Raw genomic sequence first — 15,981 nt, 5'->3', positions numbered from 1 at the left:
AGTTTGTACGCCTGCGTACCGCGTATATCAATTATTTGGAAGGGACCCAAAAATCGATGATCTAGTTTGGGTGAAGGTCGCAAGGTGGATATATTTTTTGCACGCAGCATTACCCAGTCCCCTATCTTAAAGCTTTTTGGTATATGGCGCTGATCATAATACTTTTTCTCAGCTGCTTTGGCAGCTTCTAGGCATTCTCGAATCCTGTTTTCCGCTTGCTTCATCCGTTCCACTTGTTCTATCGCCGACTTTGACGCGCCCGTGCTTGGGGGTTCCACGTCTATACGAAGTTCAGTTGGTCGGCCGATCATCGCTTCAGATGGTGTCATTTTTATCGATGCGTGGAAGGCGTTATTATATGCCCATTGCGCCAGGGGAATCCACTCTATCCAGTTATCCTGCTGGTAGCTGCAATATGTGCGAAGATAATGTTCAATCACCTGGTTCAATCGTTCCGTTTGGCCGTCGGTTTGCGGATGGAAGGCTGTTGATAATTTTCGTCGGACATGGAGTAAGTAACATAATGTTGACCAGAATTTGCTGTTTATTAATGAATCTCGGTCGCTAATAATGTTCGCAGGTAGGCCAAAGTTCTTCGCAAGCTTCCATACAATAATGTCCGCGAGTCCTTCCGCATCTAGCTTTGAAGATGTGGGTACAATTATGGCCCATTTAGTGAACGAATCAACAAATACGACAATAGCATTGTAAGTTTGACTTCCCTTCTTATTATCTGGTAGGCCTTCAATAAAGTCCATACTGATTGTATGCCATTTCTTATCTGGCACTGGATGTGGTTGTAGCAACCCGTACGGCTTATGCCGCGGTATCTTGACGCGTTGGCAAACATCGCAGGTCCTCACATATTCTGCAATCTCATCGCTCATACCATGCCACGAGTACTTGCGTTTGATCGCTTCGATGGTTTTGTCACGTCCAAAATGGCCACCTTGGGGATCATCGTGGTTCATTTTCATTATTTCATGCCTTACGGCCTTGTCTTGCGGTACGTAGACTTTACCATCTTTCCTGAGCAGGCCATCTTTGTCTACTGCCCAGGTCGAACGATCACCTACGCTAGCGTCACCCACCTCTAGTCTTCTGCGAAGTTCAGACGTGCCAGCGTCCCTATTCTGAACCTGCAGCAAGAGTTCGACAATAGATTCAGCTACCTCTTCGCGATAGGCTATCTCGGACTCAAATACCTTAACGGCTAGAATCCGTGGCACCAGGGTCCCTAGGTCTAACCCCGTAACGCCGGCGACTTCGTTCTCATCTGCAGGTGCGTTCTTTATCCTGCAGGGTTTGTTGTCATCGATGACTACGGGCCCCTTCGCCCAACAATTTTCTTTAACTTGCAGATTTTTTCGCACCATCTTGACACATTGGTCTAACTTTGTGTTTTCTTTTGTCTTTAGTGACTTAAAGATCCCCTTACGCAGCTTCTCTTGCAGGGTAGGGAGCCCCGTCAAGGGAGCTGCGTGTTTTATATAATCTGAGTGACGACTTGGTGCATCTGCGGGATTATTTTCCCCAGGATGGTGCTCAATTTCAAAATCGAACGCTGAGAGCATTTGCATCCAACGAATCTGACGCCCATTTAGCTGCTTCGTCGTCATGAAGCGCCGGAGGTTGGCATGGTCAGATAAAACAACTATTGGGTGCCTGCTACCATGTAGGTAGTGGCGCCATTGCCTGAAAGCTTCTACAATCGGCAACATTTCTAAATCATATGTTTGATAACGTCTTTCTGCTTCTGTGAGTTTTCTGGACCAAAACGCGATCGGGTGCCAGTGACCATCATCCATTAATTGCGATATTACTGCGGCGATTGCAACGCCAGATCCGTCCGTTTCTATACGGAGTTTTCGCTGCGGATCAAAATGAACTAACAACGGTGCTTTTGTAAAGCATTCTTTTAACTGCAGTATTGCGTGCTTGCAGTTCTCGTTCAGTTGGACAGGTGCGTTGTTCTTCCCCTTTTTTGTTTCGTATCCTTTTAGCAACTCAGTCAGGGGTGCCGTTATTATCGAGAACTTGTATATGAATCGTCGGTAGAAGTTGGCGAATCCTAGGAATGTTTGCAGCTCGTTTATTGTTCGCGGTTCAGGCCAATCTAGGATCGTATCGACGCGGCGTTTTTCGACAGTGATGCCCTGCGTGGTAATCACAAAACCCAGAAATCCAATTTCTGTTGCATGGAACGTACACTTACTAAGTTTCACATATAGTCTCCATCGCCTTAAACGTTCCAGCACATTCTTAACATGGGCGACGTGTTCGTCAAGCGTATTCGAATAGATTACGATATCGTCAAGATAAGCCACGCAATATACATCCAAAATATCACTGAGGGCCTTGTTGATATAAGATTGGAAAGTCGCAGGGGCGTTGGTTAGCCCAAAGGGTAAAACCAGATACTCAAAGTGTCCGTATCGTGTTCGAAATGCCGTTTTCCACTCATCCCCCGCTCGTATGCGAATTCTATGATACGCGTCCCTAAGATCCAATTGCGTGTATATTTTGGCACCTGCTAACCTATCGAGTATTTCACTTATCAGGGGCAGCGGATACCGATTCTTGACTGTTATTTCGTTCAACCCTCGATAATCTACGCAAAGACGCAGGGTTCCGTCTTTCTTCGGTGCGAATAATACTGGCGCACCGGCTGGGCTCTTGGACGGGCGTATCCAATTCTTCTCTAATGCCTTTTCAATATATTCTCGGAGGACGGAGAGTTCTTGAGGTGACAGGTTATATATCGGTCGGTACGGTGGTTCCTTGCCAGGTTTGAGATCTATGGCATGATCGTGGGGTGCGTGTTCCGCGTCAGGTATATCTTCTCGGAATACATCAAGATAATCCTTATAATCATCCGGGATATTTGGCTCAGTCGCTGCGTGCGCAGCTCGCAATGGAAAGGCGGCGAATATGATGTTGCTGTTGTCCATTAAAGTTGCAAATTCCTTAGCGGTATCTAGGTGCACGTGGCTGATATTTGACGCTTTCCTATAGGTCTAGCATCTTCGCACCTAGTCAATGTCGGGGTTCGCAGCTTGCAACCATGGCATACCCAGAATTACATCGTATCCGCTCATGTCGGCTTCTTCGAAATGGTGGAATCCTTCCCGAAGGACATGTTCATCATCGATAATCTTCATTGCAGCTTTTCGTTGTCCATATGATTTAACCCTATGATTATCAACTGCTTCCACTACTTTCGGTTTACCTTCTGACTTCGAGAAATATTTCAATGCCCAAGCATGGGACACGAAGTTCGCATCCGCGCCAGAATCTACTAACGTCCACGCCATTGACCATCCCACTTCTGTCAACATCCAGGTGTTCATTGCCAATAAGTGTTTATCTCGCAGCCTAGTCGTCTGTATTCCCAATGCAGCAGCTGCTCCTACGATTGGGATTGCTAGTTTTTTGCTTGTCGGACTTGGTTGCGCTTTTCGGGGTATAACATCCAACAATCGTTTGCGACATGCCCCTTCTTATGGCAGTGTGAGCACTCCTTCATCCAATTATATTTATCTTTCTTGGTTTGTTCAGTTAAACTCGTTTGTTCCTCTCGTTTCCTTTTATTCCGGCGGTTGCTAGATTTATCAGAACGACGCTGATTCCCTACGAATATCGCAGGTCTGCCTTTGCGAATGGCGCGTCGTCGCTCCGGCATATTTTCCTCGAGAGTCTATAGAGTTCGAAGCAACTCTTCGTAGTTCTGGGGTTCTTGATTTCGACGGTCGAGTTCGGTGCGTAGCACCTTCAATGCCTTACTACGCAGGTTATCCATTCTCTGTTCCTCGCTGTATGGGGGTAAGTAATACTCCCAATCTTCGAGATATTTAGAAAAGTCGCGTATCGACTGCCACTCCTGTTGCTTAGCATCCTGGAATCTTTGGCTCGCCAATCGACGCTGGTTCTGCGGGTCGTTAATTTGCATCTCTAGGTGTGATAGCATATCGTCGAATGTTAACGGTGTTGCTCCTCCGCGTCTCTCGTATGCTGATACAAAATTCAACCACTTCTGCTTAACGTGGGCATCAAGGTAGAGTTTGGCGTCGTTTATCTTGCGTTCTTCTTTTCGATAATATCGACGGTGGCGTGCAAAGAGAGTCAACATGCGATCTTTATAGTCCTCAAATTCTAACATATTCTTTCCTCGATAGTAATCCTTAATCTCCAATCTCGGCGGTGTTTCGTTATCATCATCCATATTGTCTGCGGGTCGATTTTGCGGTAGTTCTGCGGCGATATCCTGGGTTGGTCGGGACTCGATAAAAGTATCTTCGCGAATCTGTGCTTCCAACTCGTTGAGGCGTTGTTGCGCGTGCAGAATAGCTAACTGTTGCTCTCGTTCACGGATTTGATCGTTTAACTGTTGCAATCGGGCATTGTGGTCGTCGGAGGTGGTAGAGGATTCGGGTTGGTTCCCAAGGGATCTTGCGCGTGTCGAAACCATCTTGCGTGTTTTAAGTTGCGTGTTTTAACTAACGTTGCGTGTTTTGTTGTAGGTGTGCGTAACAACGGACCACTCAAATAAGGTTTAGAGCGATTAGAATTGTAAGAGATGGGCTACAAGAGTAATTACAAGAGTAGTGTGAAGTACGCACAAAGGATATTAGAAAGGTAGCAATCTCTATTGTTCAAAGCTAATCGCTGATCTCCTAAAATCCACGGATATCAGCGAGCATTATATAGATAATATTGCCATCGCCACGTATCTATCGCCACGTATCTATCGCCACGTATCTATTTCCTAATATAGATATCTCCGTTGCGCCTATTACAACAGCTCTGATATTAATCTTCATTATTTTCTTTACAGACACTTTCTATTGTATTTATGTTTTTTATACACTTCTCTACATTTATTACAATCTATATATATTTATTAATATACTCATTTCATGCGCCTCTGCTCAAAGTGTGGGGATTCTCATCCTCTCAGTGTGTTTGAATGGCCTCAATCCAATGCATTATTCTATACATGCTTTATGTGCTGTCAAACTCAGTATCGCATATGTGAGGCACATTCAATTCAAATCTCTCATCTGTCATTGGAGGATGTAACTGCTTCTGTGCTCAATTCACAGTGAGTTTATTATTATTATTATTATTCTTCCATTATAGATGTATGCAGTCAGTGGCTATGACATCTACCTGAAATACTCCAAGATTTTTCAACTTAAGAGTAAGCTAATATACAAAGTCAATTTAATACATGCAATAGCAGAATTCCAGCCCAGAATCAAACAACTATTCAAACTATTCAATTTAAGAAAGAATGTCAAAAGAATGACAACAGATCAATACATTCAATTCTAAACAAATGAAATAAAGAGTATAAAAAACAGCAGCTATTAAAAGAAAAGAAAGCATTCACAAATCAAACTTTTCAAAACAAGTCAAAATTAAAAGTAATCAAAATGAAATAAATTTCAAAGCAAAAGTAACAAAATAAAAATAAAAACAAGAACAAAAATTAAAGCAAATACATAGAAACAAAAGAAAAAAAAAAACAAAAATTGAATTCATTATCAGATTAAACTATTCAATTGAAATCTTGTAGCAATATTTGATTCTTTCACTTCTCTCTCAATCTCAATCTTAACTCTGTATACTTTGTACAAAGTAATAGAAGATGCTATGAATTTTCATATAACTGATAATCTAAATATAAATCACTTAAATCATTTCTAATCTTTGTTAAATATATTTAAAATAACCATGTCCAAGCTTTAGCTGCATTATTGTAGCAAAAAGTTTCCTTTTACATTTTATTGAGCAAGCTTTTTATTTTGGCTTAGTTTCAAACCTGGAATAATATACACCCTTTTTTTGTAAAAACCAGATATTTTGCTATTTTTGCAAACATAATTCTCTTATTTTTCTCTTAATATAAGCCCATGTTACAATTCTTTGAAAGCAGACCTCCAATTCAGTTGCTTTTTTTACAGCTTTATCAGCCATTTCATTGCCATATATACCCATGTGAGCAGGCACCCAGTGAAGATGAATAGAACAATTGAATGAGATTTTTCTTTGAATATTTTGAAAACTTTTCAAAATCAGCTCTAGTATTGACTGTCCACTGCTGATATTATTACTTTGAAGTCTTTTAAGCTCAGCTTAACTATCAGAGAATATTCAAATATGCTCAAATCTTTTCCATTGTTCAATCTTCATCTCAACCAATTTGAAAGCTCTTGAAATTGCAAATAATTCAGCATTAAAAACTTCTGACTCTTTTCCAATTTGCCAAGAATCAAGAGTATAGTTTTTATCATTTTCTGAATATGCTATTCCAGCTCCAAGATTGCCTGTTTTCTCACATTTTGAGCCATCAGTGTATATAAGAATTGCTTTGTTTCTCATTTGTTTTAGAAGATTTAGATGTTATTCAGTCTGAACTTCTTTTGAAATTTGATTAATATTTAAATCAATAAGACTGACAAGATGTTTCTTCCAATGAGAGAGATTTTCAAAGACCACTTTCTCCACATTTAAACTACAGAAACTGTTTTTAATCATGGAGCAAATTCTAAATAACTGAGATGGTATCTTCTTTCTTTGCACAGATATTGAATTATCATATAAATTTATTTCATTCTAATCAAAATATGACTCCCAATTCAGATTTACTCCAGTTGATTCACTTGGAAAAGAAGTTGAGACTCTTTTTCTAATTGAATGATTGGGATATAACTTCATAATTCTGAGAGCATAATTCATACAGATTTTATCAAATCTCACTTATGGTGGTGGTAGAGAGGCTTAAATTTCCATGGCTTTAATTGAAGAGGTTTTATAGTGAGTTGAGCTGTCACATTGTGATGTGTGCTGTGAAGATCATCCATCTCATCTGTTCCACACTGCTATTCATGTCTTTAAAAACTGCACTGACTGCCGGGCTCTCAATTGTGAATATACTCATGATGTCAAACACTGTTGTTGGGTAGCTGCTGCTGCAGTTCCTGCAGCAGATGAGTTTGCTGATCATATACATACAGATTCATCAGATCAGCCAGCTCTTGATGATTTCAACACTCAAACTGACTCAACTATCTCTGAATCAGCTGTTAAGTTTTTAATCATTCACAATTATCAATCTGTCCCCTGCGGCTTCTGCTTCTACATCTGTTGCTGTCAACCACTTAATTTTGACTGAATGGATGTCTACTGCTCTGCCTGCAGAGCTAAGCATTGAATTGATAAATGTGTACACAGATTGTTAAAGACTCTTTCAATGTTTTTCACATACTGTGCAAGAGATGCTGTGAGACTGCCATCCGTCAAAAAATTTTCATCAGAGTTATATGAACTGTTTAATGACAATACAGCTGATGTGAAGCATTTCTGCAGACATATTTGGCCAGCAGCACGGCCACACAACCGGGCGACAGCTGTTGCCTATCTAGGGTCTCTGACCCCTACAGACTTTGTAGAACTGCTGGACTGCACGCAGTTCTACACACGGTACTGCACAAGGTAACGCAGCCGGCTGGCTGCAAACCATCTGACAACCCCCGCAGCAGTTCCACGAGGCCGGCCTGCTGAGTACACCCACGGTAGCTAGTGCAGCTGCCAGGGACATCACAGTCTATGCAGACAGTACAGATAGCACAACTAGGCTCATCTGTCTCAATTAGCTGTGGTGTAATCAGTACAGTCCACGTGTCTGACTCAGCTGATATGGTTTTGACTGCCGGCATTGTATCTACGCGTGCTCTGCTTTGTTTTCCTCTCGTTTGCCCTTGTCTCTATCGGCTCAAATGCTTCTTCTTCCTTCTTTTCTTTGCTCTCTCTGTCATTCTCTGCTCTTTTCCTGTCACAACCTTCTTCAGTGCTCTCTCCTTCATTATTTATCTTGTCTGTCTTTCTTCTGATGTTAGAAGCACAGACAGCTTTCTGATCAACTGAGAGAGGTATCCCTCTCTGCTCACTATAAAGCCTTCCAGGCACGGCAGCGGCGGTCCCCTCAGGGAACCACACTATAGCCCCACCATGAATGGCCATACGTCGGGCCAGAAGTGGATGCGCAGCTCAGAAAAATCCTTTGCAATGAGCTGAGTCTTCTCAAGAGTTGCCACCTGGATTCTGTTTTCTCTCTCTGTGTACATAGAAATCTCTCCAGCGTAGCACGTCTCCATGCCCTTCGGGAGGCTTCTGAAACACGGGCGCTGCCCGTGTTTTCTCCGGGACGTTAAACCTATACATACATACATACATATTTATACCGCTAAGAAGCGCCACCACGTCTTAATGAGTAATTACATTTAGCTTCAAATCACCCCGCATTCTATTTATATGAGATTGCTATGTATTAAGAATTGATTCCTCTTTCTTCTCTAATTTCTCATCTCTGGCATCCCATCTGACAATTCATGACTGTTAAAATATGACACTCAATAATGATATTGCCACAAGAGCTTTTGTGGGGGTTCTTAAATCACTCTATTTTGACAAATCAAATGCTGAAATCACAGAAATCACCCAGATCTCAAAGAGTCAAATCAATCATATATATAAACACACAAATGAATGTGGATTTAACTCTGAACTGCCTCATATTATACTTTGTGATGAATGGCTTAAAGATGCCTTCAAATCTAACTGATCAACTCAGAGAAATGATAGCATTAAGAATGCTATTCTTGTAAAGATTCAATGTGATCACTATGAATAAGAAAAGAGTTGTATTGATTTTGCCAATGAATTCAGTAATGAAGAAATTGAGATATTTTCTATGATTATATAGAGGATTCTTCACAAAGCAGACTTTTGAAAAATAAAGTCTATATAAAAATCAGAATTTATTAAAAAAAATGTGATTAGATTGACTTCAATTCTGTCTGAAGCATAAGAATTGAATCTTGAAAAATTGAAAGAATGTCATAAAATCAGATGAAACCTTTGTTATTCTTCTTCATTAATGCAATGAATATAGAATATAACACACATTTCATGAAGTGTATTCTTGAAACTGTATATATGAATGATGAAAAAGATTTTATGAATTCATGTTCAGGGCCTGCTTCTCATATGATAAGAAGGGTTCATTACTGTTACAAACCTACGGCACAACCCTGAGAGCCATTGGACAAGGAACGACTAAATGGTAGAGGGCATGCAAGCTAGACATCGGATAAGGGAAGATCCGGTTAACCAATAGGAACAATAGGTCACGTGACATAGTGGATCACCTGGATCACTCGGATCACTCGAGTGAGCGGAGTGATCACAGCTATCCTCGCTCTGATAGCTATCTTGGCAAGAGCTATCCGAGCTATCCTCATGTATCTCAAGATGTATATAAACACACTCATTACCCTTAGGATCAAGGAGCTTATCTTCTTGGTCAAAGTCAATGAGTTGAGGTGCGATGTTTGATGGGGTAAGCCATCAACCCCAACCAGACCCAACTAAATATATATATTTTCACCCAGGCAACGGAGCGGTGCAAAGCGGTGCGAGATCAACAAAGTAAATAAAAATAGCAAAATATATAAAAAAACTGAAAGGCTTCATTCTGGAGTGATTTTAAACACAGAAAAACAAACATTAGTCGAACACGCTGGACCCAAAGCCGTTGGACGTCAAACCCGTCCAAGGAGCCCATTCACCCATTGGACCCGAACCCGTTGGATGAACCCATCAACCTGTTGGAAGTCGAGCACGCTGGACGATTATATCAGAAGGTAGAGGGGGGGGTTCAAAAATATTGGAGTTTTAAAGAGCATTATCCCATACAATAATGGGCCAGGGTTAGGATTACAAAGAGTGAGGGTAGAGGCTGGGGGGGAGGATGAGGTGGTCAGAGTCAGGGTTAGAGTGAGGGGTTTCAGGGAGGTCAGGGTAACCCATTGGAAGTTGAGACGTTGAAACCATTGGAAGTCGAACCCGTTGAACGAACCCGTTAACCCGTTGGACCCAAACCAGTGGGATGAAACCATTTAAAAGTCTAGTACCACATTGACAGGCTAAGACCAACACCACAGATATAGAAACATCTACATATTTTAGTATGAGATGATAGAGCAGCCTCTGGGCATTAAACTGATATATTCCATATTCCCATAGCCCATGTAGTGGTGGAGATATTGTGGTTTAAACAATGGAGGGTTCTATGGGACGATAATACCGTATTAGGTTAGCGTATATTTTCTACAGCAGCGCTAACCCGTTACAGTATTATCGTCCCAAAGTCCCGGTCAGCGCAAGGAGTGGTTAGATGTGGATGAAATCATGCATGCTGGCTCTCTACCAAACATATTCAATGCTATCTAAGTTGCAGGTCAGTGGAATAAAAATTACGTTGTCAATCAAGGATGCAATTCTCTAGGGTTATTGCTAGGGTTAATGCTAGGGTTATTAGGGTTATTTCTAGGGTTATTATTAGGGTAGCTAGGTTTCTAACATCTTTTATCTCCTTATCTCTTTTAACTTCTCCAAAGGCTACAGTACCTTAAGCTTAATTAATAAGATGGCTATTGGTCAAGTAGCTTTGGAAGCAGTTATAAGCAAGATTAATTCTAAGTTCTATCTACCTCTATCGCAGGAGATCCCCAACGGTGCTCTATATATATATATTTATCCGATCGTGGATTATGCCGTGTTGGAAACCTTGCCCCCTTTGGATATGTTGGATATATCTGGCGGCCTTAGTATATATCCTCTATATATCCCCACGTCCATAAACGCCACGCATATTAACAACATCTATTTATTTATATCACTCAGCATGTAAGTCCGGCCATTTGTAAGGACTAGGCCTAGGGAGGTTGTAAGGTGGGCTAAAACCCGTGGGCGTTGAGGGCCCTAACCACCTCGGCCAAAAAACCAAACACTATGATACCGACCGGCATCATAGGCGCCCACACCTATATATATAGTTAAATCCCCGGGGCATGCCGGCGCATGGGCCGTGGCATGACAGAGGTTATGGAACGATGTGAGGGCATAACGATATATATATATGAAGCTGTTGAACATAGGAGTGATTGATATAAGACTATTCACTGCGTGGTTCTGGGTGCTGAGTTAGCCCTGTATCTTCATACCAGTGGGTTCCAGGGACCCCCTTAAACTTGAACCTCTCTGCATGCCTTACTATATAGGCTCCAACACGTGTAGCTATATGAGGTTTTGGGCCTCACACTGTTATATTGTATTGTTGATAGATCGAATCGCACAAGGTATAATACTATAGAATGAAATAGTAATAATCGGGTCAGATTTTCTATCATAGAGTATTAAATAAAATTAAGTACAGAACAGCATCATCACCATGGAGGCCAAGAGAATTAATTCTCCAACTGAAAGTGCAACAGGTTCAGCGTTTTAGTTGCTTTATAATGGCTGTTTCAGTTCAGTAAGACTCTTCCCTGCCAGCACCAAACATGTGGAGAGCTGATCAAGCTACCATTCTATCCCAGTTGACCAGAATCCTTGGGAACAGCCTTTGGATGTGTCCCCACCATTGCTCCAGCAGAGGACCGATGTCTCTGTGGTTCAAAAGCAGGCTCTCCCCATGCAGAATGAACCTGGGAACAATGAACCTGGAAACTCTTCATCTTTCTCACCCTCATCACCTGGTGGCCTCCACCCGCCCCCTCAGTCTCCCACACCAGCATCCACGGTGAGCCATTACGCCCTTGCAGATGATAACAGGTGGTTCGATATGGATGGTCCATCTGCAGATGTGGATTCATTTGATGATGTGGAAGATAGAAGCCAATCCAGCTACAGGATGACCCCAGAGGCCATCCATCTTGTAGAGCACAGGAGATCAAGCACAGCTCCTCTCTCACCAACTGCTGAGGCCTTATCACCCCTCTCATCACCACCCTCTGCGGCGGCACCACCACCCCAGGCTCCAGTGTCCATTCTTGCCCAAGGGCTTGCCGAGCAGCTGCAGCAGCACCATGGCTGTATGGGGGACAGCCACTGGGAGTATCCCTTCGACATGCGGCCTGTTGACCATCCCTCCCCGCCTGGGACCCCCTTCCCCTCCAAGGCGCCACCATCCCGGCCCATCCACTCTGTGCGCCTGAGTGAGATCATCCAGTGGGCCTGCCCGGATATCCTGTCGCGGCCACAGATAGCTCAATTTGGGGAGCCCTGGGATGAACAGCTCCCCACACTGCAGAGGCAGAAGATCTTCAGTGGGCTGGATGTCAGGGATGACTCCACCCCTCCAGAACCACCCACCGTGGACATCGCCTCGGAGGACGTCCCCGACGGGCCACTGATGCCATCCATGGATATCGACAGCGTGGGGGGGTTCGCCTCCAGCCTCGCTGTGGCCCGGGCGGGCATTCACTGGCTGGCAGCTAGGCCCCCTGTGTCCTCCCTCCAGGCAGGGCTGCATCTCTCCCCAATCCCCGTGACATGGGAGCCCTCGTCAGAGGCCTCATGCCCCCGGCGCAGCCAGAGACCGATCCACCAGATCCCACATCTTCCCCTGGGCCGGCTGGGTGGGTTCGAGGATCTAGAGCTCTACGCCCTGTTTCCCAAACTACATGACCCCGAGCGCCAGCACTTCATCATCCGCGAGGATGAGTACCGGCTGTGGACCGATCAGATTGTTCTTCCTGCCCTCCATGAGTGCTACTCTACCGCCCTGCTGGGCCACATCCCCTCCAGCACCGATCATATAAGGCTCAATGCCACCGCGCGATGGGTTGAGGGCCGTGTGAGTCACAGCAGCAGTGCACCTCGCGTCCAGCTTTTTCGGCACTTTCTCCCCCCAGAGGGTCTGGCCCCACTATGGCAGGCAATCCAGACGCGTATCCAACAACCTACACTGCTTCAGTTCCAGGGTGTAATGCTCTTCCTGACAGCCAAGAACCTGAAGCTGCAGACCCAGAGCCGCACCTGGATGGAGATGCACAAAAGGTTCCTCCACCGATGGGAGCTTGCAGTCGATCCCCAGTTTATTGAGGAGGAGTTCATCGACATTGGCAAGGAGATCTGCCCCCCTCAGAGCTACCTGGCCACACAGCAGGCAGACCAGATCCCCGGGACAGTGCTGTGGCGGCGGTGCTGCCTGCAGAGCTTTGCACGGTGGTGTGGGGACTGTCTGCCTGAATCCACCACAGCACCAGACCCCAGCGGCACTGGACATGAGAGCCAGAGAGACAACGGGGACACTGAAGAGGATTCTGGGGGTGATGTATACCATGAGCACACTGATCAGGTGGACCTCCCCACCAGCAGCTCTCCTCAGCCCCAGAAGGTCAAGAACCCCTTCCACCAGGAGTTCTACCCAATGTCCTTCCTGTCTGAAGCAGGCTCACTGACCCTGGAGACGCGGCCCCGATCGGCACTTCGACAGTCAGGGCTACTCTACTGCCAGTTCTACAACACAATCAAGGAGGTCTTCGCGGCTGGGAATCACTATGCCTTCGGGGCTGAACACCTGGACACCCTTGCTCTGGACCCAGGCCTGGTCCGCATGTGGCAGCACGTTGGCCGCGGGGTCAGCCATCAGCCACTACAGGTGCTGCAGGCGTACCTTCACACCAAACAGCGCTGCCACCGGGCACTGGAGGCCTCCCGACAGAAGGCCTTCGCAGTGCGTGAGGAGTACCGGGTTAGCGGCGAGCTCTACCGGGCCATCCACGCGGCCATGCAGGATCAGGGGTGGGTAGATGAGCCACTCCCCCAGCCTGCATCCTCACTGAGGCCCTTCCACCACCAGCCAACACCACTCATCATGGACTGGCTCCGGTGGAACATCAACCGGCTCTGCACGGGGTTTGAGATGGTCTACAGCCTCCGGCAGCGGAACCTCGTGCAGTGGGAGCACACACGTGTGATGATGATGTTCCTCCAGTGCCTGCAGCACATGTATGGCGGGCAGGGGCGTCACCTACGCCACAGCAACGGGCTCTGGCTCGACCGTGTAGTCCAACCCCGGCGTGACGGGCAGGGCGAGCGAGTCCAGGAGGGGATGGGGTTCCAGAGCAACCTCCGGCGGTATCAGTACGCCTGGATGTGCGATAAGCTGGACTGGACCGCAATGATCTTCAAGCCTGCACACCGGGCCCATCTGACCTTCAACACGCCCACCCTGCAGCAGGCGTTCCACCACCGGTATGGGCAGGTGAACTCAGCCAAACGGGACTTCCTCCTCGTCCAGGACCTGCTGGCGCGGATGCGCGACCCAGCCACCACCACCACTCAGGCCCGTCTCCTGCTCCAGCTGTGCATTGACACCTGCCTGCGGGCATTCCGCAAGGAGGTGTTTACCCACCTAGACCAGGGCCAGCGGGTCTCATGGCGCTGGCAACCCCAGCAGCGGCAGCAGGCCCTGGCCGGGGAGATCGCACTAACCTGGGCCGGGCTGCAGTTGGTGTTCCCCGAGCTCACCGACCCGGGAATGATACACGCGGTGGCAGGTCACAACATGCGCGTGCGCAGCATATCCGTCCTGTTCACATGGCTCTGGGGGTGGGAGGGGGATGGCAACAGGTGCATTCTAGCACGGCAACACTGGGTGGATAAGCCCTACCGGTTGCTGTTCCAGCAGTGCTTCGGTGAGGTGGCCCTGGCATTTGGGGTCGAGCAGGCCCGGGCTTGGCGGGCCAACCTGCGGTCGATCTTCATCCGCACCCACTGGCTCCTCCCATACCCCTCATCAACCAGCTTCTGGTCCCATGGTGGGCAGCGGCGCCTTCAGTGGTGGTCTAGCGTGCACCCCGGCGTGCAGCAGTACGTCCGGAAGAAGAAAAAGAAGCAGCAACCATCTCCAGATCCAGCCCCACTGCACATTGAGCCCTGGGAGGTCGTTCACCTCCCCCTGAGCGGCTGGGAGCGCTCCTCCTCTGTCATGCAGGGGATCGACATCAGGCTTCCAAGCACGCCGGACTCCATAGATGATTTCCTCACTGATGTGCCACTGGAGCCTACTGAGGAGCCCACCATGCGTGATGAACACATCCTGCTCCCAGTGATTGGGCAGAGTGTGAAGCTGATCTACAGCACGCTACCAGACATTGCACCAAGCTACCAGCTACGGTCCCACAGACGGGGAGAGCACCAAGGCACTCCACAGCATGATCCTGCATGGTGGAAGTCCCACCTCCAGTCCTATCTACAGAGGCTCATCCAGAGCAAGCATGATGCCATCCAGTCACTGAAGTTCGCCCAACGGTCCCGCCAGTGGCAGAGTGGTCCACAGCCAGTACAGAAGATAGCTAACACCGAGCCGGATTCCGATCCTGAGTCACTGAGCCAGCAGTATATCCAGGAGGTAAAGCAGCTCCAGGCTCTGAAGAAACAAGAGCGGAAGGTGTGGGAATATAACACCCGATATATGCATCATTGGCAGCATATGAAATCACTGCAGCAACAGTCCCAGAGCAGTGCCAGCAGTCGATGGTCTGCACAAGAATGGAAGAGCTTCCAGGAACAGTTTCAACGGGCGCGGCATCGGGCACAGAAGTATGAGTATCAGCTGAGAAAGTCCACCCACAAGATCACTGAGCAGGTAGGATGACAGATTCAGCGTGATGTGGTGATAAACAAGCAGCAAATAAAGGTAGTGTTAAATCGTCAATTCAGATTAAACAGAAATAGAGATATTAAAACAGTTGTAAAAGGGAGATATATATATATTCATAACCCTATGAGATAATGTTTTCCTGTTCTTAATAGTCTGCATCTTATTTGATTTTAGTACTCCTCTGATGAATGTTATTAGGTCCCAAATAAATTTCATATTGTCTTTATTGATTGGTATTTTTCCTTCTTCTCTTCTTCCTCATCATTAATGTTCTATATAGCTCCAACTGGCCCCAGTTGAAACAAATACTTCAATTAGAGTTTTTACTTCTAGTAGTCTTTATTATACTACACCACCTGGGGAAGAACAATCTACAATGGAGCCTGCATATAGCAGGCCTTAACTGCAATACCTACCACATCCAGTGGTTAATGCTGCCATGAATGATAATTCAACCTACACTA

General features: G+C 46.0%; 5 protein-coding genes across 5 annotated transcripts; 2 read left to right on the top strand and 3 right to left on the bottom strand.

The window, feature by feature from the left end:
* Window positions 1-121: 121 nt before the first annotated feature.
* On the bottom strand, window positions 122-3,161 carry HCAG_08608 (hypothetical protein; the record flags this gene model as incomplete). The annotated part of the gene is made up of 6 exons (XM_001536237.1): window positions 122-125; window positions 163-1,276; window positions 1,439-2,191; window positions 2,249-2,484; window positions 2,539-3,004; window positions 3,074-3,161. The coding sequence occupies 6 exons, from the start codon at window positions 3,159-3,161 to the stop codon at window positions 122-124; spliced, it is 2,661 nt and encodes an 886-aa protein (XP_001536287.1).
* A 536-nt stretch (window positions 3,162-3,697) lies between these two features.
* Window positions 3,698-4,468, bottom strand: HCAG_08607 (predicted protein; the record flags this gene model as incomplete). The annotated part of the gene is made up of 1 exon (XM_001536236.1): window positions 3,698-4,468. One exon carries the CDS (start codon window positions 4,466-4,468, stop codon window positions 3,698-3,700), a length of 771 nt encoding a protein of 256 aa, XP_001536286.1.
* Window positions 4,469-7,769: 3,301 nt separating this feature from the next.
* On the bottom strand, window positions 7,770-9,106 carry HCAG_08606 (predicted protein; the record flags this gene model as incomplete). The annotated part of the gene is made up of 5 exons (XM_001536235.1): window positions 7,770-7,862; window positions 8,028-8,175; window positions 8,237-8,267; window positions 8,545-8,618; window positions 9,087-9,106. 5 exons carry the CDS (start codon window positions 9,104-9,106, stop codon window positions 7,770-7,772), a joined length of 366 nt encoding a protein of 121 aa, XP_001536285.1.
* Window positions 9,107-9,763: 657 nt separating this feature from the next.
* Window positions 9,764-10,296, top strand: HCAG_08605 (predicted protein; the record flags this gene model as incomplete). The annotated part of the gene is made up of 3 exons (XM_001536234.1): window positions 9,764-9,773; window positions 10,099-10,158; window positions 10,199-10,296. The coding sequence occupies 3 exons, from the start codon at window positions 9,764-9,766 to the stop codon at window positions 10,294-10,296; spliced, it is 168 nt and encodes a 55-aa protein (XP_001536284.1).
* A 1,000-nt stretch (window positions 10,297-11,296) lies between these two features.
* HCAG_08604 (predicted protein) lies at window positions 11,297-15,511 on the top strand (the record flags this gene model as incomplete). The annotated part of the gene is made up of 2 exons (XM_001536233.1): window positions 11,297-11,339; window positions 11,445-15,511. 2 exons carry the CDS (start codon window positions 11,297-11,299, stop codon window positions 15,509-15,511), a joined length of 4,110 nt encoding a protein of 1,369 aa, XP_001536283.1.
* Window positions 15,512-15,981: the final 470 nt, after the last annotated feature.

Source organism: Histoplasma capsulatum, genomic scaffold (genome assembly GCF_000149585.1).
Source record: "Histoplasma capsulatum NAm1 scaffold_12 genomic scaffold, whole genome shotgun sequence".
In the NCBI taxonomy this organism is placed as follows: Eukaryota; Fungi; Ascomycota; class Eurotiomycetes; order Onygenales; family Ajellomycetaceae; genus Histoplasma; species Histoplasma mississippiense.
The sequence above is the reverse complement of the archived record's forward strand: the minus strand, read 5'-3'. Positions and strand labels throughout refer to the sequence as shown.